This window comes from Xenopus tropicalis, chromosome 3 (assembly GCF_000004195.4).
Source record: "Xenopus tropicalis strain Nigerian chromosome 3, UCB_Xtro_10.0, whole genome shotgun sequence".
Classification (NCBI taxonomy): domain Eukaryota; kingdom Metazoa; phylum Chordata; class Amphibia; order Anura; family Pipidae; genus Xenopus; species Xenopus tropicalis.
Window position 1 is genome coordinate 42,028,920 of NC_030679.2, and position 26,317 is coordinate 42,055,236.

At 39.0% G+C, this 26,317-nt stretch overlaps 1 protein-coding gene across 2 annotated transcripts in view; it reads left to right on the plus strand.

The window, feature by feature from the left end:
- The first annotated feature begins 1,692 nt into the window (after window positions 1-1,692).
- ergic1 (endoplasmic reticulum-golgi intermediate compartment 1) overlaps window positions 1,693-26,317 on the plus strand; it is a 74,123-nt gene continuing 49,498 nt past the window's right edge. Inside the window, exons 1-2 of one of the 2 annotated variants that reach the window (XM_031898819.1) lie at window positions 1,693-1,754; window positions 24,073-24,134. In XM_031898819.1, coding sequence (XP_031754679.1) covers window positions 1,708-1,754; window positions 24,073-24,134 — 109 coding nt within the window. In that variant the 5' untranslated portion in view covers window positions 1,693-1,707. Of the gene's footprint in view, window positions 1,755-2,515; window positions 2,878-24,072; window positions 24,135-26,317 lie in introns of those variants that run through there. The other variant, XM_031898820.1, reaches the window with a different exon arrangement.

Below are 26,317 nucleotides of genomic sequence, written 5' to 3' on the forward strand. Positions count from 1 at the left end.
GCTACAGTTTTATTTTTGTAACTTTTTATTACTAATCTTTCTATTCAGACACTCTCCTTTTTTAGTTCTTTCATTCGCGCCACTGCCTGGTTGCTAGGGTAAGCTGAACCCTAGCAACCAGATAGCTGCTGGAGTCCCAAACTGGAGAGCTCCTGAAAACAAAATAGAAAACGAATATTAACTGCAAATTGAATCAGAATATCAGTCTACATCATACTAAAAATTAAAGGTGAACTAACCCTCTAACGGAAACTAGCCACACATGGTTTGATAAGAGCTACCAGCTTGGACCCTCCAGACCAAAAATTTGTTAGATATCAATCAAGCAGATTTCAAAATCTTGTTGGGCCAAGACTGCATCATCCTGTTGATGTGAACCTGTCATGACAGGTCAGTTTCCTGCGCAGGAAACTTTGTGCAATTTCAGAAAACAAAACGCTGCGTATGCCTTTCCACCAGCGATTCACTTGATTCAATTGCTTGTGTGGAGAGTAGACACCAGCACTGATTTGACCTTCTTGCTTTTAATAATATTGACAATAAACATTATTTTTACCAGCAAGGTGGCAACCCTATCTCCACCATAAATAGAAGCATTTGCACACAATCTATCAAAGCAGACTGGGCTGGTGCAAGGAGCATGTTTGGGCACACATACTTTTAATTAATGGAATCAATAGTGAAACTTTATTCATAAAGTGTGCCTCAAATCCCAGCCAAGTGACTTGCAATTGAAATGCAGATAACAGCTCCAATGGCAGAGGCAGGTCTATGGAGCTGCAGGATATATTAAGGGTCATTTACTTAGACCCCCTATTATGCATGCACCCGATTGCTGCACAACACATAATAACTACCCTTATTGTCTTACACCAGCAACAGCCCAGGCTTGTTGCTACTGGCCTAGACAGCCTAGTGCTTGGGCCGATCAGTGAGGTGCAGGGCAGGTTCACAAGATATGTATTTTTAATTAAATATGAATAACCTGGTCTTAAGTGAAATCTTAGCATTGAGTATGCCCTCCTATCCTCCTCTGCTTGTATATAGCATTAGACAAAAAAAACCCAAATATTGTAGACTTTGCAAATAACATCAGCAGTTACACTAATGCCACACTGGCCTGATTTTTCTGCAGGCCTAGAATCAGCCCCTATGCTGGCATCCGGAAGCATTGTCTCTGCCCCCATGCAGGCAAACGCAGCTGATTTCAGCCCAAAAAAGCAAGACTTTGATTTTCCAGACAATACCAGCCATCAGTCCATGGTTCCGGGTGCAGGCAAGCTAGCAGGCTAGTGCCAGCGTAATGCTGGCGGAGATCTGTGGAGCAAATGCTCTGTGTGACTGCACCCTAAGGCTAGAGCTATGTGGGGCTGATTCTTGGCCTGCGTCACGCTGGCACCAGCCTGCTAGCTTGCCTGCACGTGGAAGCATTGTCTCCACCCGGGTACAGGCAGACGTGGCAGACATCAGCCAAAAAACCTGAGACTTCGCATTTCCAGCCAATATCCACTGTGTCTCCCTGCACCCGGGTGGAGACAATGCTTCTGGGTGCAGGCAAGGTAGGAAGCTGGTGCCTGTGGTTTTCTGCAGGCTAAGAATCAGGCCTGTGTGGCACTAGCCCAATCAGGTGGAGAGAAGTGGACCCTTCTAATCAGCATCTGCTTGTAGCTGCACCGACAATTGCAGCTTCCACCTGGGTACAACTACATGGAGCGGAGATCAGACCGAAAACGCAAAAGCAGGCATTTTCTCAGGTACAACTCATTGCTTAGAGATAGTGACACTGGAAATTGAACCTATTTTTTCATCTATCATAGCATTGTCCTCGAATGTTATTTATAATTTTGCCTCAAAAAATATTTGCAGATGTTGTTACATCGCCTATCTATTCTTTCCTTGTTCTCTCTGAGGGGGCTGCCATAGCTGTGCTGGAGTAGACCTTTAACATTAGGAGCTATAACTGACAGGTTGAGAAAGGACAGTAAGGTTGCTAAAACAGGTCAGGTTTAGGAAGTACCAATTACAGATATGCTGTTATCCAGAATGCTTGGGACCTGGGGTTTTCTGGATAAGGGGTCTTTCTGTAATTTGGATCTCCATATCTGCTTAAAATCATTTTTGTATTCAATAAACCCAATAGGCTTGTTTTGCCCCCAATAAGGATTAATATATCTTAATTAGGATCAATACAAGGTACTGTTCTATAATTACAGAGAAAAAGGAAATCATTTTTAAAAATCTGAATTATTTCCTTATAATGGAGTCTATGGGAGATGGCTTTTCCGTAATTCTGAACTTTCTGGATAATGGGTCCCATACCAGTACTTATAAAAGCAGACCTGTCAGTGAACAACAATCAACACGACCTACAAGTAACTTTTAATGAAAATTAATATTCCATGTGCCTGGGTGAGTCTGTTTTTATGGTTCATTAAAGTTGTCCATGCGTTGCACCCAGCGGTGCCTCCTGCGCTCAATTGATGATGTCTGATGCCAGACCTGATGAGTGGAAAGCAAGAGACCTTTTCAGAGCAGCACACGGAGGTTTTTATTAGATGCCCGCATAAGTGAAAGGCAAGGAGACTTTCCCAACTTTCCTCGGGCAGGAGCAAAGCAGGGAGGGAGGGGCTGCTGCCCAGTGGGAGAAGGAGCCTGAAGTGCTGGAGCCGGATGTGTTCTCTCCTCCGGATCTGCCAGCCAATCACAAGCTGCAAAGCGTCCTGTTCTGACGCCAGTTCCTTTGTGTGTAGCCGGCAGGCTTGAAGAGGAGCCTTGTCACTTGGTGCTGATTATCTGGCAGCGGTGCCTTTAAATCAGCCCCCCAGACCTCCAGGCAAGCGCCCCCTGCTATTGCACAATGCCATTTGACTTTAGGAGGTGAGTGACAAGCAGCTGCCCGGGGTGGAACAGGGATGCAAAGTGCCAAGGTCTGTCTCTTGGTCCCTGCCTCTGCTATATGGGTACCTTCTTGTGGGATAATGGGATGGGGGGGCGGGGGTGATGTGTTGCACAAAATGTACAATAACATACATAATACACTGGGAGTGGGTGAATGAGGGCTTGTGGCTGTCTATTCATTTTCATTGCTTTCAACTATTATCAGTCCTTTATCATGGGATGCTGGGAGTTGTAGTTTGCAACAGCAGCCAGTGATTGCTAGCAATTAACCCCATGCATAACGTTCAAAATGACATGGGCTTAGGTAGCACCTCTGGCTTTCCCTGTGCGCTGATCACTTCCTTATAGGTTAGAAACTACAAGAGTAATAGGGAGCAGTCCCCTGATGTGTCATATTATTTTCATTTACGTCATTGTATAGAAATGTTACTTAGAGAATAATTACTGTGTTTCATTCTGTATGTATATTGTTGGCTCCGGGTTACATTCTGTAAAGGCTGTTAGGGTTAAATAAATAAAAAGCTGGTGGAGGAGGAAGATGGGAGCTGTGGGTCCCACCTGCTTTAGAGCTGAAAGATCGCCATATCTGCAGTTTGTGTGCCAGTGAAATGCATGGCAGTAACCAGTTGTCAAATTCACTGTTAAGGAACTTGCAGTATAATGTGGAACATTAAAGAGGTGTTTTGAGGATTTTTTCATTATTCATTTTTATATATTAGGAGAAAATACAACCTGTTTACTTTGTGGCTTTTTCATTATTCATTTTTATATATTAGGAGAAAATACAACCTTTTTACTTGAGTACATTGAAATGCACAGATTATAATCCTCACTTTAGCATGCATGGCAGATACCCAGACAGGTGCTCTGAAACACCCATAGACAAAAAATGGCTCTCCTGACATGCTTCACTGTAATCAATGTAACAAGTCCGTTGTATTCGGTCAGTTAAGGAGAAATTGCTGTATGATAGAAAATCCAGGTAGGAGAGTTGCCCTGATAATAATAATTTTTTACACAAGCTCTAAAGGTGGCCATACATGCTAAGATCTGCTTGCTTGGCGACCTATGGGTGAGCGACGTTTGGGGACCACATCAACAAGCCGATGCGGTCCCCAATCCAACGAAAAATCAAATCTGTTCCTAACCCAACAGGAGGCTGTGTTCAGATTTCATGTATTTCTATTGTTTATAAGTATGATGCATACTTTTACATTGCATCAAATAAGGCTAATGTTGTGTCTTCTACACTGGCCTGTGGAGAACTCGCAGCCTACTCCCCAATTTGGAATGCATCAATTGGCAGGGAATTCGCAGAATTCAGGTAAAAAAATAAGATTGTGAAAGAATTCACATTCAGATTGTTGTAGGGGGTGGGGTGATGAAGTTGGGGGCAGGCAGAGGATTTTAGGGACAGAATCATAATGTCAGGGGGTCAGCTGGTTGAATGTGGGGGTGGGTCAGTGACGTAGTGGGAGGGGATAACGCATCACATCACGCCTGGGGTTTGATAGAATTTTGTCCACCTTTGCAACCATGGAAACCAGAAAGCCTGTTGCAGAACCAGGCTGTCCGGTTCAAAACCAGACAGGTGTCAACTCTAGCTGTAAGGCATATGCAACAAGTGACACTAGCCTCCTTATCTCTTTCAGTCTTAGCAGTGTAGTAAATGTTATTAAACCATTCAGATAGAGTATTTAATGCTGTTTTGTCTTGATTTAAAATGCCTGCTACAAAGCGGTTGTATGAGTACATCCTCGTATTTAACCAACAACCCGCATGTCCAAGAGATACAGGACACAGATACTGTACTACTAGCCATGCAAATGGATGGGGGATGCAGCCTGTTTTTTTTCATTCAGGCCGATAGAACTGCAGAAAGTGAAGAGGAGCTGCTGGTTTTAGTATGCCTGCCTATATGGTGAATCATAGATCTGACAGGATCACTGGATGTATTCGCAAAACCTTCTCCAGATCTTGCATATCTGCCCTGATGGTTGGGTTTTATGGTCTAGAATGACATCTTATCCATTAGGCTGTACAAATGACTGGGGAAGAATACACACTGTATGGTCAACAGTAAAGTAAACCAGTTGCAATCAGTTGACCAAGGATAAACAAACCAAGACATGAGCTCTTCCAGTAAGTGCTTAAAAGTCGTTATCCATGGAAAAAGTCAAAATTATGTCAGAGCCCTTTTTATATGCCAAATCACTCACATTTGGGGACCTTAAAGGAATACTGTCATGGGAAAACATGTTTTTCCAAAACGCATCAGTTAATAGAGCTTCTCCAGCAGAATCCTGCATTGAAATCTGTTTTTCAAAAACACAGATTTTGTTTATATTTAATTTTGAATTTTTTCATGGCTAACCATATTCTTCGTTTCCCAGAATGCCACAGCCATGTGACCTGTGCTCTGATAAACTTCAGTCACACTTTACTGCTGAGCTGCAAGTTGGAGTGATATCAACCCCCTCCCTTTTCCCTCCAGCAGCCGATCAGTTGTACAATGGGAATGGAGCAAGGTAGCAACTCCCAGTAAATATTAAAATAGCACTTAACAGTTACAAATCCAAGTCCGGCTTGGAACTCCTTCAGTTACATAACAGTAGGAGAACAATAGGTTACTTGAAAGCAGTTCTTATGTGTTGCCCTGGCTCCTTCAGAAAGCTCATACTCATGAACAATGCATGGCTGCCTACACACCAATATTACAGCTAAAAAGAAATACGTTTGTTGGTTCAAGAATAACATTTTGAATGGTAGAGTGCATTATTTGCTATGTAAAAGGTGTAATTAAGATTAACAAGTATGCCATAAAAATCATGACCGTATCTCTTTAAAGTTCAATTTAATTTAAAAGCGCATGGACAGTAATGCCATGGAAATACACTTTGTCTGTTATGGCCTACGACATTTCCCTGGCACTGGTGTCAGTTCTGTAATAATAGGCTGTTGCTTGAATATAGCCTATTGATTAATCTTTGCCGGAAGGCCAAACAAGTAGATTGTTGGCCTATTTGACAGCACATATGATCTGCTTAGATCTGTGCTTTCTGCAATACCCCCATGGACCTATACACTGGTAAGATAGGAATCTCAGAGTATGTGGAATCCGTTTCCGCAGGAGCTATTTTACTTGGGTGGAAGTACCTGGATAAAACCTGCACAGACACAGACAAACATATACACTTCCTTCAGATAGAGCCTGAGATGTGCTAAAAAAATCAGTGTGCAGCCCCTTTTGATTGTTTCAGTAAAATTCAAAACATAAATCCTATCATTTTGAGACTAACACAGATTTCAGCCATTTTGGTTGCTTTTGACATATCGGAACACATGATGTTATATTTACGGGTGCGATCAGCTTCTCATCTAAGGCCACACAGCGTACCGTCTGCTTCTCTCCACTTGTGTTTTGTAGGCAGGTGAAAAACGCATCCACTCTTATGTGTGTAGCTGCACTGGCAGGCACAGTTTTGGCCTGAGCGCAACTACACATTAAGATCAGTCAGAAAATGCAAGTTTTCACATTTTTCAGGCTGATCTTCATTTTGTATAGATGCGCTCAGGCTGATGATTTGTCTGTCAGTGCAGCTACATGGAGCTGAAGATGAGAGTGGATCTGCTTATTTCCACCTGCCTACAAAACGCAGGCGGAGAGAAGCCGATGGTATGCAAATTGTGACTGTGGCCAAACAGCAAGTTTCCTTGAAGCTTCTTGATGTTTAAAGTGGTGAGAGTGCAAACTCAGGTAAACCTGTGCCTTTCCCAAATTAAGTACAGTATAATTGGTAACCGGATAATTTTTCTTTGGTGCAAGCCAAATCATTAAGCTTCCTCAGAATGAAATTTCATTTCTTTTAGTTCCATTCTACATTACATTAAATGTTTTTGCATAGAGGGTAAATGCTTTACTTCAATATAATTATCCTATTGAAAGGCAACTTTGACTTGGCACCTTACTACTGCCACGTTTATTAATTTTTAATTCTGAACACAATAGAAGCAGTAATTTCACATAGACGGGACAAAGATTTATAGGGTCATGTTAAACTACTATGTACTTATCTATCACATGTTTTAAAGTGGCGTATCATAAATCAGCCCTTCTTTACAGTTATAAAGAAGTGTAATGCACAGTGACAGAATGCCAGTTTAAATCTTTATATGCCATAAAGAATCTACCACAATGGCCATCAAGTGACAGTGTCCTGGTTTCTGTTTATTTAGTTTGAACCATTCAGTGTCAAAGGGTTATTTTATTAATCAGTATTGTGTTTAGAATCCATTCTAGAGGTTTTTTTTTTTAAATGTTATGGCAATTGTGGCCTTTTGACCTGGACCAGTGGTGGAAGATTGCATCTGGTAATGAAAGTATTTTAAACAACACAAATGTGGCAGCAAACTTGGTGGGGATATATTTTTATATTTTTGTAATACATAATGCATTTTCAAGCAGTGGTGAGGGTTATAAACAATCCATATTTCCTATTTAAGTAAAAAGAAAATCATTTTGGCTTTCTGCCTCTGTAATGGGGTTGTATTTTAATTCAGGCTCTCTACCAGTTACCATCTAATCTGTAGGTAAAACCAGATCAACAAGCAGCAATCTAAATGCTATCATTATAACGTCTCCCTGTTATCTTAAATCCTGAACCGTTTTTTGTAAGAAGATCAAACATCCTGTAACTGTGTGAGTAATGCAGAAATGTATTGTTGGTTCAAGGGTTTTCCATTTTAGTTGTTTACCCTTTCATTAATTTGAGTACAGGGTCGGAAACCTTATTCCACTTGCCTGCAGCTAGAGGGTGAGAATATAATGTGTGTGTGGCCCTGCCTTCCAGCACCATAAGATGTTGACTTGGGCTCTGATGCAGTGTGTGTTACTGTTTGCTTTTACTCTTTGGGATGGTTATAATGCAGTAATTTAAATACAAATATTTGAAGAGAATGTATTAAGGGTTTGGCAGTTGTCTGAGGACTCATTCAGTATGGTATAACTGCCATTGTTGTCTTTTGTTTCTTTGTCTTAAATAATACATTGAAATATAGCAAATTGTGTGACTGTTGACACATTTCTTTCATAAACTTGCAAAAAGGAAACTTGTCACTCTGTAAACAATTACATTTGTTACCTTTGCCGTAAAACTTTATTAGTCAGGACTTTACCCTCAATTCAATGTTAGGATCACCCCCAAAAGGCAGTCATGGGGCACAGAATATCCAAGGTGGTACTTTTTGTATATAATGTTCATTTATAGAAACTGGTTTGAGCCATGTTATACAACTGTAAGAGCTTACTAATAAATTATTCCAGATTCTACGTTTGTCCAACAGATGGATGTATAAGAATAAGTAACAGCTTGTATCTCTCTCTTTTTCTTCTCAGTTTTGTGGAAGCCGCTCTTTGACCTCAGTGTAGATAACCTCTTTGCCCTTAGGAGTTACAACATGGCTTATGAGGTAATAGGGCTGCAAGAAGAGCTGATGTGCACACATGTTCAGCTCTGCGTAATGGTATATTCACTTCCTACCATTTGGTCCTGTGACTGCAGCCCACTATATTGCTCTGATCTTGTTTCCACTAATCAATTCAATTAATTCTTCTGACTGCGACTTCAAAGACTGGCTGATAGTTGTCCTCTGACCTCGTAATATCCCTGTAATGCTATCAGCAGTCACAGGATGTCCTGATGCTCATTTGCCTTCATCAGAGGAGCCTTGCACAAAGTAGGAAACGTCTTCTGGTCGTCATAGAATTATAGACTTTTTAAATTATATTATTCCACTGAACATCAGTAAGACTAACCGCACTGTGCATAGCACATAGTCTTAATAAGTTGCCTCTGTGCAAAGCCTTATAGACCTTGAGGAGCCAGTGCATTGTATGGTTTTCTGAAAAACTGACATCACTGAATTTAAACAGTTTGACAGTATTGTCTCATAGCATGTACAAGCCTATGGGTAATGTCCAACAGGGGGATTAGCTGGCGGTGATAAATCTCTGCAACTGCGGCCAAAAAGCCTTTCCGCCGGCAATAAAGGGAATCACTGGTGCAAAGGCCTACACATCCCTTCAGAAAGCCGGAGCCATGAGGGGAGATTAGTTGCCAGCAGTAGCAGAAATTTATTGCAGGCGACTAATCTCCCTGTGTGACATTACCCAAAACATATACAGTTCATGTTCTTCACAGACATTTATATGGCGGCTTTAAAGTAAAACAGCTTCTGACAGGGGTCAGAGGTTCCACTCCATATTGCACAGATAAACATAACTTAGGGATCTTGTTCCACTGTCCTCCTTAAAAGGAAAATATGCATTCTCGATAAGAAGTTACTATATTATTATTATTTATTATTCAATAAATATATAGAAAAACAGGGTCATAGTATATTCTGCTCAGAGGGGCAGGTACAATTTAGCACTTATGTTTCTAAATTAATCCCAGGCAAAGAAGATTAAATAGGATCAGTACTAGAGTGCTGCAGTGGGTTGGGTACCGGTGGGTTACCAGCAAAAAAAGCGTGTAGCCTGTGAGTTGCAGGTAGGATTTTTGGATGCAGTTCTTATTTATACTTCCTATATTATCTATATATTACTCCTTTAAATGTTTTTTAAACATTTTTTTTCTTCTTCCCATGCCCACTTCTGATAATGCCACTTCTTGTGTGTAGGGGGTCCAAGTAGGTTAAAATACATGTCCAGGTTGTGGGCCTCTGGTCCATATTTTAAAAACTGGTTGCATGCAGGAATCTAGGTCAGCATTCTTTTATGCCCATTGTATCTTTTTAGTGCTTGTGGGGTAGGATTACAAAAGTTAAGAGTAGCAGGCAAAATCACAACATTTTTAAAAGCTTCAAGATATTATGGAAACAGCCACAATTATGAGTCAGAGCTACACTATAATATTTAAGAATGTGTTATTTAAAGCAACAAAAAAAGTGAAGTTTTCTCTTTTCCTTATAGCCACAGGGATGGTTATGTAATGCAGTATAAAAAAAAGTGAAGTTTTCTCTTTTCCTTATAGCCACAGGGATGGTTATGTAATGCAGTATAAATATCACATGCCTAGAGATGGAATATCTGTTTTCCTGAATCAGGCAGTAACGCATGTTACTACTTTATTCTGATGTTGTCATGTCCGCCTGCCAGATATATACAAAAAACCTGCATGGTAAGTGCTCATGAGGTTCAAGTTATACAAAATCAATAAACAAATGTAGGCCTTTGTTGTGTAACAGTTAACAGTTTCAGTCTTCACATACGTAGTTCTGCAGCAGCTTAATGAAAAATCAAGGCATTTCATGCCACATTCCAGTTCATCCCACCTTTGAACATTTCTGTGTACATGTTTTGCCTTTTGTGCTGCTGAGTAGTTCTTATATAGAGTGATGACATCTGATTTAAATAGCAGGCAAGTGATTTGGGGGTAAACAGATAACAATTGGGCTCAGGGGGCCATTAAAGTACTTGTGTTGCAGTCCCCGTTAAAGAGAGATTGGTTTCTCTGAAATGTTGCATTCACTCAAAACCATGTCCAAACACATAAAGGACAGAAGTGCTCTGTAGACGTTATAAATCATTCACACCAGTCCCTGTCCCAATAGAGCAGTATAAGTTCCCTATAACGTACAGTACAGCCAGGAAACATGCAAGTGCAGGGAAAACAGACAGGACTCCACAGCACTGTTTAGCAGTAATGCTCACCGCCATGCCACCATGTTTGTGTTTCTTCACATTATCTTGTACCCCTGTGTACTACTATAATTGTGATCACCCTTTTTCCCCCTGTGACAAGCACATAAACGTCTCTCCTTGCATATCATGGCCACTCACCTTTTTCTTGTAATGCAAGATCGCTAATGAGAGCTTGCCCAAAGTGGCATATTCTGTGTATGTTGTGGATCTTTATGTCCAGATCATGTAACACCAAGAGTCACCTCAACAACATTCTATATTGACTTAGACTGTACTTTGACAATATTTTTCAATAGAAAAGTTCTCGTTTTACTACTTATTATTGAAATCTCGCATTATGTCATGTTATTTTTTTTCACTCCCGTCTTTCAGAATATTCTCTGCCCTGCTGTCGTGATGAGCATTGGGGCTGTGTGAGTCACAGGTTACTTCCTGTCTGACTCACGGCACATGTCACTCGTATGGTACGCTCTTACAGCTTGCAATCACCTGCACATCTTGGCGCCACCTACCATCAAAGCAAGAGAATATTATTTTGACTATATACATACCATTAATTATTCATTGTACTGTCTATTAAACCGTATGTGTATGGAATCCCTTATTCAGAGAACTTAAGAGAAAGGCCATCTCAAGTCTCGAGTCTATTTTAAGTTGATTTTTTTGAAATATGATTTATTTTCCTATAATAACACAACATTGCACTGAATTAAATCTAAGCATGGCAAATTTGCTTCACTTAATGTTTAAATGTTTTTTAGCAGGCTTAAAGTATGGTAGTCCAAATAATCCAAAAATTCCAAGTATTCTAGACAACAGCAAGTATAATTCATTGTGTTAACATCCTTGTGTAACTTAAAGTATTATTCCACAATGCTACAATATGGGGCACATTTACTAAGATCCAAATTGTTTTCTGGGCTTCGGAAAAAAATTGCTCGTAACCACGGTAATATCTGAAGTTCTGAAATGTCTCAAATGCTTTTATCGTTCCTACGAAAATATCGCAATTGCTTTCTGAAAGTCATATATTTTCGTGGTGAAAAGTTTGTTATTCCGCAAAAACCTTTCTGGCTTTGATGCCTTCCATGTCTGGCTTTGGAAGCCTTCCATAAGACTCAATGGTACTCGACAGATCAAACCTATAGTCCCAAGGAAAGTGTAACCAAGGGGTTAACACATTCCGAAATGTTTATATTCTTTCTGCAAAATACGAATTTTTTTCATGGAAATTTAACGAAAACCAAGAATAACTTGTGGAATTTTGACAAACTTTTTGCATACATTCCGAAATGTTCTAAAAGTTAGAAAAAAAGTTAGAAAAAATACGAAATTATCTCAAAATTGTTTAGCAAATAAGCCCCTATGTGTCAAGGGCAAATCTGAAAATTAGATCACCCCCTAGGATAAAAAAAATACATAATACAAAATAAGCCTAATGACCCACAGTTGCCACCTGATTTGCTGACATTCCCCTTCTATTGTTACATCCTTAGTAGACGGGAAATCAATGTACTACATACTGAAAAACATTTTCTTTTTGTGCTACGTGTCTCAAAACCCTCCTCTGCCAATTAATTGATATAACTTGCACATCACATATATGTATAGAATTTAAAATCTACAGACTGCTATGAGCTCTTGAACCTCTTACTAAATTCAGAGCCGCCATAGTATTGTTACATGGTTTTTATTGTGTGCAAATTTACTTTCTGTACACTAAATTCAGGATTAAGGTTTGATTTGTATTTGATCGAATTCCAACTGTTCACCTGAACATCTGAACATGACCGTTTTTTTTCCAAAATATTCAAATTATGGATCAGCTTTGGTTCAGTATTCAATATGAATCTTTTTCTGGTAAATTGATGTTAGCCTGAATTCAGTTATGTATTCAGTGCATGCCTGGTTTTAAATAAAAACATTAGCAGTATCTATTAACCCAGTGTAAGTCATTATATAATGGATTTCTTTGGGTTTCCAGCAAAAATGTTGATTGTTCATTATTTAGTTTTGGCGGGCACATCACTTCCACCATTGGCCACCTAAAGCTTCAATGGAACGTCGCAGCATCAAACAGACAATATATCTCTCAGCAGTGCTCTGTGACACTGCTCTGTGACACTGAACAATATTATCGTTAACAGTACCAAACTGTTCTAAAGTTTAGAAAAGATTAGGGCCCATTTATTAAACTACGAAGGGCACGATTACAAAAAATTTGTATCTTTTCTAAAGTTTAGATTGGTACTAGTTAACGATAATATTGTTTTATAACTACGTCGACTTCGTGATATGTTTGTTATTCCACAAAAAAGTCATACTTTTCGTACTTTGCACAATGATAACGAAAGTTTTGGAATTCATTCAAGCTTTGGTATTGTGACTATCTTTTGGCCAGGTTGGAGCTGCAGAGTGCCATTGAGTCCTATGGAAAGCAATTTATGCACATCAGAAATTATTGTTGTTGCTCCAATTTTTTTCCAAATCCATATGCATGCTTTGATAAAGCTGATTTGGCCCCTTTAGACCTATTTGGCAGCTTATCTAACTGCGTGGGGCTCTCTGACAGGCCTACCTGTGTGTAATGTGGCAGTTTTAATATTCCCATCGACTTGAGGACCACATCAACTCGTTGACTTGGTCCTCACCCCGACGTACTATATCCCCTAGGTCCAAACAATCGGATCAGTCTGATATCGCCTAGGTCTGCTCATTGTGGAACATTCTTCTCATTTGGTGAGGTCACCTAACTGAACAAAGTGCCATTTCTGGTTTGTGGTTAACTTTAGAAATATTGCTTTTTTAAGGCGTGTAGGAAGTGGTTCAATACTTTTCTAGGACACCAGTAATAGTTCTAGATTGTGTAATGAGATGATGGAATTAACAAAAAGGTTTCTGTACCGAACCAATTAATAGGTCAACTAGTTTTACTTCTGATACTAACCTATTTTAATGCAGAGTTCTAGTGTTTAAACATCTGAGAATAATTACTTCCTAAAACATATATAGCTCAGAATGCGAGCCAAAAAGCGCACCCCTTCAACCCATCCTGTTCTCACCTTTTATTCTAAACACATTGTTAGGTGAAATGGCCCAGAGCCATCATTGGGCGTTGGTGCTTAGCTGCAGGAAGGCTCTTGCTTTCCTATGATGTCATAGTTAGGAAGTAATGTAAATATATGTTCCCTCATCCAGGAAATCTTAGATTTCCCCATACTTATATTACTTTGTTGTTATCAGTCAACAAGATGGTGTTTTAAGATTCATTATTCCCTTAAACATCCATATTTTTTTTTTTTTTTTTTAATTTAAAGGTGTAGATGTAGAGAGTGATATTCCAAGGCAATTTGCAATTGGTCTTCATTTTTTATTATTTGCAGTTTTTAAAGTTGTTTCATTTTCAGTTCAGGAGCTCTCCAATTTGGAGTTTCATCAGCTATTTGGTTGGGAAGAAGTTTGAATTGTAGGACTGCAGAGCCAGGTTACCTTGCTTTCCAGGCTTCTCTATTAGACTTGCTGTAGGTTCTCGATTGTGTTGTAGTGTGTTGTCTCAGAATTTTAAGCTTGTAAGATGGCAGAGCGGCAGTGTAATTTAAACATATTTGGCCCAGTGCAGATTTTTCTTAACAGGAATACTAACTCGGGGAACAAACCTAGTGATTCTTTTTACTGGGGGGTGCCTAACATTCCATTACATTAGTGCTCACACTCCAAGCAGATTAAGGTGTGAGCATGCATTTCAGTGCTGAAATCTGCTTATACACAGAATCAGCCCTGTGTGGCACTGGGACAGGGGCACATGTAACGGATTGTCCACTTTCCTCTGCCTGCATTATGTTCACAGGTGGAGAAAAATTGATCTGCTTTTATGCGCGGAACTACCAGGAACAGATATCTGCTCAGAAATGGTTGGTGCTTACTGCAGGGATATCACCCTTCGTTCATATGTGAAAGAATTATATTATAATTATTGTTAAATATATATATATATATAATTCTATCTTATATATGTCATATTAAGACATACCCTTAAATCCATAAGCCTACGCCACCCCTGTGGATAGCACAGCAACTCCCAGCACATAATTTCACACCTTAGGGACCATGTAATGACTATTTCCAAATGCTAACAAACTTCCAGAACAAACCCCTGCCAAGGGCACCTCCCACAGGCAGCATAGGGCAGGCAGAGTATTTCACACACACATGCAGCATAGGACAGGCAGAGTATGGCACACACAGGCAGCATGGGGCAGGCAGAGTATGGCACACACAGGCAGCATGGGGCAGGCAGAGTATGGCACACACAGGCAGCATGGGGCAGGCAGAGTATGGCACACACTGGCAGCATAGGGCAGGCAGAGTATGGCACACACAGGCAGCTCAGGGCAGGCAGAGTATGGCACACAGGCAGCAAAGGACAGGCAGCATAGTACAGGCAGTATATAAGGTAGCACAATGCTGGTACTGCCCCTACAGTCTGAGATGTGAACAGGTGAATGATGTGTACACTTAGGGATATATTTATCATGCTGTGTTAAAAGTGGAGTAAAGCATTACTGGTGATGTTGCCCAGGGCAACCAATCAGCAATTAGATTTCAACAGTTAGAAAATCAAATCAAAGCATCTGATTGGCTGCTATAAACAACATCACCAGTGATGTTTTACTCCACTATTTACACAGCATGATAAATATACCCCTTACAGTCTGAGCCTGAGTTGTAAACAATGTTAACATTGTTAACCTTTATTTAAATTCCTTTAAAAACTAAGTGCTCTGATACATTAGCATTTTTTTTTTTTTATCTTCAGCCCCTTCTGAGTGTATTCCCTGAGGAAATGTTATAACTGATAGTTGCCACCATTATGCTGTTACTACTGATTTTACCAACCAATGTAGCCAATTGTAACCATTTAGAGCAGGGGTGGCCAAAACGTTGATTGCGGTCCACCAGTTGATCCCCCATGGATTTCTGGTGGACCACGTTGAAGCCGAGAAATGCGGAAGTGCGCAGGTTCCATGCGTTTATTGGGTATGCGTACGTACGCTGGAGGTGCCAAAAGTCGATCGCCAGGGGGAAACCTCTGGTTTAGAGAACCTGCCCCTGGCTTACTGAGCTGCTAGTCTGAAACACCGGAGAAGAGGAAAATGAATGTTTACAATTACAGGAAAAATAGAAAGCAGTTGAAAAAAGTAATTCCTACTGCGGTACTTTCTGAAAACCAGTGGAAGTGTTTAAACTGTAAAAAATGTCTTCTGAGTTATAAATGATTAGAATAAAAACTGCTTGTCGGGAGGGTTGCATATTTTTTTTTAAATGCGGGTGGGTGAATGTATGTTCACGTGACTCTCTTCATGTTTAAATTAAATTCCCCTGACTTTGTATGTAGGATGTGGCTTGGTTTTAGTTTGAGAAGTGGTATATATTTCTAGTGAGGTTTTACTGAGAATGGCCTTATATGATAGCTAATTGTTGAAGTGTGTGGGTTGGTGGTTTGACTTTTGTGAGCTATCTTCAGTTCGCAGGGGCGTTTTATTTATAGTAGGTATATTTCCCTCTATGCTTTTGTTACTCAGCGCTGGATGCATATTCAGCTTTAAATAATCCCTCACGCCTACTTCTCTTTGTAAATCCCCACGCATAGCCTTCCTCCCTCGCATTCTCACCCTGAGTCTCAAATGATCACAATGTGTGTGGAGTGTAGCAGGTGATATTTTATGCAAGAAAAGTTCAGATGCAGCTAACAGATTTCCGATGGCTGTTGATCGTAAAAGAATTGCTGTGTGATCATTAGCATGCAAAACCTCATAAAACAGCTTAGGCAGATAAAAGGATCAAGCCATAAAATTTACCAATAAAAACACTTGTTTGCATTTATTGCCTTACTTGCGCTAGGCCTATCAAAGCATGCTGGCACATTGGAGCTATGGGTAATTGCTCTGCTCTAATTCAACACATATGTTCTTAAAATTAGCTTGTGCGCATATACATATGATTTTAAAATGAGATACAGCAATAAAAATATAATTTAGACATAATTTCTTAAAGGAACAGTAACACCAAAAAATGAAAGTGTATAAAAATAATTAATATATTATATACTATTGCTCTGCACTGGTAAAAGTTGTGTGTTTTCTTCATAAACACTACTACAGCTTATATAAATACCCTGCTGTGTAGCCATGGGGGCAGCCATTTAAATTGAAAAAAGAAGAAAAGGCACAGGTTACTAAGCAGATAACAGATAAGTAGCATAGATTCCCATTGTATTCTACACAGTTTATCTGTTATCTTCTTATGTAACCTGTGCCTTTTCTCCTTTTTTCAATTGAAATGGCTGCCTCCGGGGCTACACAGCAGCTATGTCTATTAACTATAGTAGTCTTTCTAAGGCAAACACACAAATTTTACCAGTGCATTGCAACAGTACACCATATTTTAATTATTTTAAAACATTTTTATCTTTTAGTGTTACTGTTCCTTTAACCTTGGGTTCCCAGATGTTTCTGGACTTCCAACATTCTTTCACCTTTGATTATATGTTAAGAAGTGATGTGAGTTGTAATCCAGCAACATTTCGGGGCCCAGGTCTGAGAAGAAGGGATTTTAGGCCTACAGTTTTGTCCTAGTGTGTGTGTGTGTGTGTGTGTGTGTGTGTGGGGGGGGGGGGGGTGGTTGAAGACAAAGGATAGTAGATGTATAGAGTTATTGTTCTTACACACAGCCTTTTTGAATGCACATCCATTAAAATGCAAGCTGAGCTTGTCAAACACATATTGTCTTTATATGTGTTTATTAATACAAGCAAATGAGTTTAACATGCTTTTCTCTTTTTTTATGCGTTGAACTCTCATCGAATGAATGAATAAAATTTGGCTAAAAAGCACAATGCGGGAGTACAAATAGTTAGAACAATATCAATAGGTTTGCTCAAACCTGCCTCAAGCACACAGAAAAAACACATACCTTATATACTCAAGTATAAACCGATCCGAATTTAAGCCGAGGTACCTAATTTTACCTAAGAAAACTGGAAAAACGTATTGACTCAAGTATAAGCCTTGGATGAGAAATGCAGCGGCTACTGCCAAGTTTCAATAATCAAAATAAATACCAATACAATTACATTAAATGAGGCATCAGTGGGGTATAGGTGTTTAAATATTTATTTCAAAGAAAAACCATAAACTACCTCTGTAAGTGAAGAAGAGGGTCAACAAAAACAATATCATTTCAACAATGATACCTTAAGGGTACTACCCCCTTAGCTCAATCAGCAACCAAGCTAAAACACAAAGCGTTAAAATCCTTCAAAACTATATATAGTTTATATAGAATATAAAGTGCAATGTCTAGTGCAGAATGGGACAAGTGAGGATGGTAGATGAAGATGAATTTGGGAGCGGCACAGGAGGGTCTGGTTGCGGGTGGCCTAATTTGCACACAAAGGACAGAGGGTGCTAGTCTGGAGGGACCCATGGCACCCAACTCGAGTATAAGCCGAGGGTGACTTTCTCAGCACATTTTGGGTGCTAAAAAACTAGGCTTATACTAGAGTATATACAGTATATATTTTAGGAAGCCAAATTGGATATAACATATTCCAAAATGTTTGTTTGGCTGCAGGACTTTTTTTTTTCTAAATTTAGGTACCATGTCTCATTATAAGATCAGTTTGTTTCGCAAGGTCGTGGTGGGCAATATTGGGCTGATCCCTAGGGCTAATCTGAAACCTGCCTGATTGAAATGTGAATGATTTTCAGCCAGATATTATTCAGGTAAGTCCATCGGAGGACCCATACACAGACATATAAGCTACAAAATCAGTCTAAGGGGCCCAAATCAGCAGCTTAAATCTGCCCATGTATAGCTGTGTTTATGCTACATTAGTAAATATTTTTTTTTATGCCTCATTTGATCCTTTAAAGTTTTCTACAAAGTAGCTAGTACTGTCCTTCAACCACTGCATAGTCAGAACCAGTACATAGAATGTGCACTGTCCTTTCTACTTTCCGTTTAACTTGCTGTTAATAGTAAGTTAGTATCGAATACAAACAATTACTGTGGTGATGTTGTTGCTTGCACACCATGCAATTTTTGAGTGCCATTCAAGGTACATTTTGTGCCCGAACTCCTATTCGCAGAATGAAAGGACAAGTAATATTACAACGTATTACCACAGGGAGGGTTTGCCATGGGATGTGACTTACATGGATCAGCATTCCTTTTTAATCTTAAAATAGTGACAGGAAGCTGGGTTCCGCATGCATTGGCAAAGGAAATAGCAAGTCTTTTTTTCCATCCTTCCCTGGCGGCAGACTTGGGGCCATGACTGCAATATTATGAAATGCTACTATTCATTCTGCTCCCTTTCATAAACACTGAAAGCTGTGCCATTACTTTGATTAACTTGCAGCAGCTAAAGGTTAAAGCAGGTGTTGCTGGCAGGGAATTGTGTCTGGCCTTGTAGCATTTTATATTTCATGGTGTTAGCTGAATGGATCACTAAGAACCTTGGCACGCACACGGGCTGTGATGCAGCCATCAAGGGTTGGAAGGAAAACTTTAAATAAAGTAATGTTTCTTATCGTATTCTTTTAGGTGACATGTATTTGTATGCACGTAAGGTTATATGGACCCATGTTTGATGTGCACACTCTGTTTAGATTGTGTTCAACGTAGGCCAGATGCTAAATTCTGAGGGTTATATTTATAACTGAGAATCTGAGTAAAGTGTGAGTAAAGGTAGGTAACTGTGCCAGATGTGCAAAACAATAACACATTCCATCACTAGGCCTATGACATGGATAGGAGGGTTTAGACCTGCATCTGGATACATCTTATTATAAAAGTTAGCAACCAGTTGGCTAGTATTGAAAGCACTGCATTTCATTTGCTTGTCTGAACGTCTTGTGTACAAAACCATAAATGGAGGTATTCTAGTATAAAGTTGTTCCTGTTTATAAAAAAGAGACATGACTTTTTATCACAAGGGGAGTTATTACTATGACTATAGAGAGTCCCATTTATCTGGTGGCAGGAATCTGATAAAAATGGTGCATGGTTGGTTTTGCCAAGCAGTAACTTGAAATATACACTCCTCTGACATAAGTATATCATTGTTTTAAACCCCAATGAAGAGCATTTAAAATGTGTATTTTCTTAAAAATACACAAGATATGGATTAGCCAAGTAAGCAAGGAAAACAATGCTGTTTTCACTTTTAGGTGTCTGGATATATTTTTATTCCTCCTCTCTCTTTCTGTCTTCATCACTCTCTCTCTCTTGCTCAGATGTTCTGAGCCCATTGCTGTGTCCCAACACTGTCATTTTAACTTTCTAAATCAAGAATTCTTCGTGGCATCATTTATAGCACAGTGAATCATTCCTGCAGTGCTATTAAAGCTATGGAAACTCTTACCAAAATATGCACGATTGCTTAACTTATGGGTAACTTGTATTTAATTTATTCTGACCTTTTTAAAGGGAAGTTTACATATGAAAGTAAAAATGTGCTACATATTTTTAAAGCAGATCTTGCTCTATAAAATAATATTCTTACTTTGGGAATTTTTAAGAAAGGGCAGCTAATGTTGTGTAAGGTCATTTTGTGATTATCCATTTAGCCTAGTTGCTAATTGAGCTCGGTTCTGTTTTTAATATGTACCTCAGCCTTACGCTTGCCAATGGTAGCATGTTCACACAGCTTTGTTGCTGGCCATATGGGCACTGAGGCTTTTGAAACTATAATTTTTGTAGCTTATTGCTAGATAATGATGATGTGCCTCATTCCCTGACTTTCTAGACTGAAGTTGCTATAGCTGAGTTCTCTAAAAAACACCGAATATACAAGGACCTTCTATAATAATTTATTCACATGGCCTTCAACATGGTAGTATCTCATTATTCAGTACAATTTAAAGAAATATAGCGAAATAATAATGGTTACGATTTATTGTGTTCAAACAAAGGTGCAAATTTTTCCATGGATCAAGGTGTAGAATGGGATAGGATCAAAAAATAAAATTGTGTAGAAGGTCAATATAGTGGTCCACCCAAAAGAGTATTATGCAGCAAGTCCATACAATGATATTCTGTAGCATAGGGGAAATCAAGCAGGCACTTAAAGTACATTCATTAGGATTTTTGAGCTTCGCAACTCCTTTAATCTGGTCGTGTCCTGAAACAGATATCTGACCACCTGACCATATCACTTCTGGGCCTCCTAGAGCCCACCAGGTGATCCTCTGGTATTATGGAAGGCCAGTCACTCATTACAGTAACTTTTTTGTCTTATTGGAACTGCTGACCAATATAATTGCATCTTGTGCCTCTGTTTAGTTGACCTCAGTTTGTTGTAAACAACCTATTCCTCAGTATAAGATACAAGAGGGGGCCCAGGGGGGCAAGTTTTATTTTAACTGAAAATTCTTTTTGACCAAACGCTGGTCGACACATGCAACAGCCTGATTCCACCTTAACAAACCCTATTTCCTGTAAGTTTCATGAGGCATTTATGACATTGCTGAGAATACTGATACAGTTTTGAGGCTATTATAAAGCACAATTTGATCTTTCAGACAGTAGGGGTTAAAGATACAGCAGAGCCATTAAACGTGGCAGCTCCAATTGAATAGGTGGATTAGAACCCACCCATTGCCTCAAGTTGGCAGTACATTGAAAGATATGTTCATTTGATGAGGTCACAAACTAGCACATCTTTCCCCCAAATGGCGATATTGGACTGATCCAACAGGCCAAATGATCAAATCATGACAATGAGGATACAGACCATCAGGGCGAGGACCATATCAAACAGACAATACGCCCATCACTCCAACAAGATTTTCTAAACCTGCCTGATGAATATCTGGATGATTTTCAGCCAGATACTAGTCAGGTATGCCAGTCGAATGCCCCATACATGGGCAGATAAGCTGCTGGCTTGGACTAAAGGAGCCATTTCAGCAGCTAAAATTTGCCCATGTGTGGCCAACTCTAGTTAAACTGTTAAACCTCATAGGAGAGGAAGATTTGTCTTCATAATTTATACATGGTAACTTTAACATGATCCATCTCAACATTAGCCATCTACCTGTGGGTGTGTATACCCTTAATCCACCACCATTATAATAAAGATAAGGTCACATGATGACTAATCCGCAACCATTATAATAAAGATAAGTTCACATGATGGCTAATCTTGTATGGTCCAAAAAGAAGCGTTTGTTTACTTAGTTATTGCATTATTTTGGCCATGAATAACTTTTAAAACCACAATTATTATGGCCTTTATTTTTTGATGGATTATCTGAAATGGCTTTGCTTATCATACCCTCGTGATTAAGCTGCTTTTAACAGAGTCCAATTGTACTTTGTTCTTTATTTGTGAAACACGTCAGAGTAACCTTGGGTAAACTCCTCTATGTTGGCATGTCAGAACCTTTTTTTATTTGAAGTCTGCACAGCCGTGTTCCAGATCAGTGAGCCATCAGTGACTTTTGGCAAGCGCTCCAATTGTGTTCCATTATTACAGTTCATGTTTAGGAGTTAAGATGACTTGGTTTTGGAAACTGGAATGGAAAAAGAAGAAACTGTGTATTAATCTCCTTGGACCACTGAGAATCACTTTGATATCTCTGATAAAGTGATAAATCTTCTGAGTCGGTCTATGACCTTATCTTGTTCTCTCCTTCCAATAGCGGACCACAGGTTAAGTCCTGTGCTCCATGGCACTGGACCAAATTTGTATCTCCATAACGCTTCATATCGCTTTCAACCTTAAATTATACTTTGCTTCGGGATTCTTCTTTGAAACCTGTTTCATTAGGTCCTCTACAACAGGCAGCCTATGTGGTCCCAAGATAACTTACATATTGCCTAGAGTGCACACGCATTTACAAATGCTTGTTTATTACACAAACTTTTTCCAGGATCCTCCTCAGAATGCCCTAGATGTGACATACAGCAAGCCTCCTTTATACATATGGTTTGGGAATGCCCAATACTAGTAATATACTGGAAAGAGGTCCTTGATACCATAGACACAGTGCTGGGAATACAACTCCCCAGAGCACCGCGGGTATCGTTGGTATAGGATTAAAAGAGTCATACACATGGTATCAAAGCACCTTTATTAATGAAGCACTATTCACAGCAAAGAAACTTATTACAAGAAAATGGAAACAGTCCACACCTCCCAGCTCCTCCCAGTGGGTTTTAGAAGTTAAACGTATATCCACCCTAGAGAACCTTATCTATCGGAAAAGGGGTAGCCCCAAAAAATACCACAAAATATGGGATAAATGGCTGGACTGGGTTACCTAAGTCGCAATCCAGTGTCATGCTAACGGGGGAAAAAGGGTCTACGATTCAAATGTGTTAAACTATAATGTTTTACTGTTAAGCTATAGTAAGCGACAAAGGCTTACAATATTACTAATGTGTAACTAATATTCCAATATTGTTACTTATGCATTGTATATACTGATACTGTGAAATCAAAATTCAATAAACGCCTGAAGTTAAATAAAAAAAACAAATGCTAGTTTATAATGTTAAATAATATTAAAGTGCATATTAAAGTGCAATGATGTGTAATTGTTTCCATGTGCAATTATTATTTGTTTGGATCAAACATGCTGTTTCTAAAAGCAACAAAAAAAGGTCATTTTTTTCACAATGAGGGATGATTAAAAAAAATCAAGAGCATAAAAAAAATTCTTGTATACCTAAAAACTGCAATTTTTTGTAAAGCCATTAAAAAACTGGAATTGACTAAACAACTACAAATTTTGACTAGGACATCTTGTATTGACTTTACATGACCTTGCAAGCTTTTAGATGCAAAAATTTTACATTCTCATTTTTCGCTTAATAAATATTGTAATCATTATTCAGTTTCATGATTTTTAATGCAAAAAATTTAATGGAGCTATGGAAATTAGAGGATCAACAACAAAAAAATGATGCGTGACCCATTTTTCCAGGAGCTGGAGTCCATGTCAAGGCTCCTGAATTTTGTTTTTCCAGTCCTGACTTAATAATATATAAGAAAACATTACACCTGTGTAACTGATTACTAATACTCATGGCCTATTAATGTTTAACCAGTTTAAATTGATCATCCATAAGACTGCTTGTTAAGGCTATGAATAATACATTATGCTCCAGATTCCATATGGAGCCATGATTTAGGTCATGAAAAGGATGCAAACTACAACAGACTCCAGCATTAAAACTATATGTAATGTTATTAGATGTTTGGTATAAAATAAAGGTAATTTGTTAAGTAAATTCACCTTTAATTCCCTGAACAGCTGATTGCAAAGGAAACCAATCACTTGTGCCCAGCTTCTCCTGACATTGAAGCTAATGTTGTAGGGAAGATTTAGCTAACAGGCAAATGTTTTATTAGCAACAGAGAGCCTTTTATTAAATGTTTGTGCCTTATATAATTATAGATTTGATATTTACCGGAAAGTGCCCAAAGACTTGACGCAGCCAACGTATACAGGAGCTATAAGTAAGTAATCTTTTAATCATTTGTTTTCTCTAGACATTTTTTGCACTCCCGAGTTTTTTCACTTTGTAAGGTAAATGCAGAAGTAAATAGAGGAAAGATGGGATGGGAACCTTATAAAAGCACAAATTGCGTATGATGATATAGGAGGATATGCTTGTGGAATTTACAACTCACCCACAACACAGCTACACATACTGATGTACAATATCTTATACATTAGCACTTAACACTAGCGTTGCCACCTTGCCGTTATGTTACCAGCGTTGGTAATTATTATGCCAATGTTATTACTAGGGTAGAAAGATAAAAATATTGGAAATCCAATATTGTTTTTCCAGAAACGGTGACAACCCTACCTAACATACATCCAAGACTTTGCTAGGGCTGCGCCCCTTCTCTGGAATTCCCTTCCATGTTTCATTCTGTTTTCTCCCAATCGCTCTGTTTTTAAATGTTCTATTAAAGCACATTTCTACTGTAAAATAGTTTTTATTGATTTTGTACAACAGAGGAACAGTTTGTCAGAGAGACGGCATCAAATATGTAAACCATGTTTCAGATCATGGGAGCAGGAAGGAAATGAGGGAAGTGTTAGTGGGGAAGGAACAAGGGAGAAACAGAAGGCACATCAGTGGTTAAAGCACATTTCTTTATAGAAATGTACCCTCATCTAGCCTTACATAGCTTCATTGTACACTATATGCTGCTAAATGTAATGCTCAATGCCACTTCTCTCACCTTTCACGCTTATGTCTCCTTTTGAGCAGGATACTTATTATATCAGTTGTTTTTTTCTATGTTAGTTGTATGTTCAGTACATACACCCATTTACTGCTGTGGAATATTTTGCCACTGTATACATGTTAATAATAATTACTTTAGTTAATAGAGAGTACCTTAAGAAACTATTCGTACATTAAGAAACTCTTTTTGAGCTTGTCATGCTAAATCTATGCATGAATTTTCACAAATGCAGTTTGTTTATTGCTTCAGCAGTGAACTCTCCTAAACATGTCAGCTCCTCTCATACGTTTTAAAGCAAATGTAAAGGTAATGACTGTCCTGTGCAGAATTAGGGGCATTGCAAGGTGCCTGCTGAAGTGTCAGCCAAGAAGTAAAGCTTTTGAGGCTGATGGCATTCTTCCCTCCTCAAAGCTGAGAATTGCTGATGATGTCTGAAGAGGAGGATGCCAGCAAGAGTAACAATGCCTGACCTCAGCTGAACAAAATGTTTTGATATCCTGCTGTCCTTGTTTCAACTAAAACTTAGTCATTGCTTGGTGTATAGTATGAGAACACTGAATGTAATTCTGTGTTTAACTGGTCAGGCTTTAGTATCCAGCATGATTCACCGGATCTTTTATAAACTAGGAAAGGAAATCTGTTGCTGGACCTGCTGGGACCGGCCTACAGTTTGCTTTTGAGAGTAGAAAATACTAGGTCAGTTTCAATTAAATTTGTAACAGAACATGTAATTGTAAAGCGTACGGCATGTAATAAAAATGTATAGCTGATCTGAACAATTTTGTTCAAGCAGAAATTAGGTTTCAATAAGCGTCTGGATTGCCATGGGCCTCTTTAGAATTTTTGCTGGTTATTATGAAATTATAACTAAACTAAACTAAATCTGAAATTACAGTGTCCTAGCACTTTTGTTGAATTTTGCGGTCTAACATGAATAACTGTACCCCCCAGATTTATTGGCTTCTTCAAGCTGGTGAAGGGACAGAGGAGGAACTCTAATAAATATATTGTTAGTTATTCTTATGGCTAATGACTGACAAAGTTCACTATGATAACTGAAATTTGTTGATGGAGAAAACGTGAATATGTCCGATGTCAAGATATGGAGACCGTCTCTTACTGCACATGTTTCTTGACAAAGGACATATAATGTTAATCTCAACCCACCTACTTTTCCCATATTCTGCAGAGCAGACAGTAAAGGTGGCCATATAACATAACAATTATGATCTTTCCTGCGACCATTGGTCTCAGGAAAGATCATTCGCACCATCCACTGACATTCAGGGCTGAATTGTCAGATATGGAGGTAGATACAATAGGGATTCTACCCCTATCTAACGATTCAGCACTAAACGCAGCTTTTGCTTGGGCACCAATCAAAATCGACAAGATGATTGATATCCAAGGCTTTGCGCTATCAGTCATCTCGTCAATCC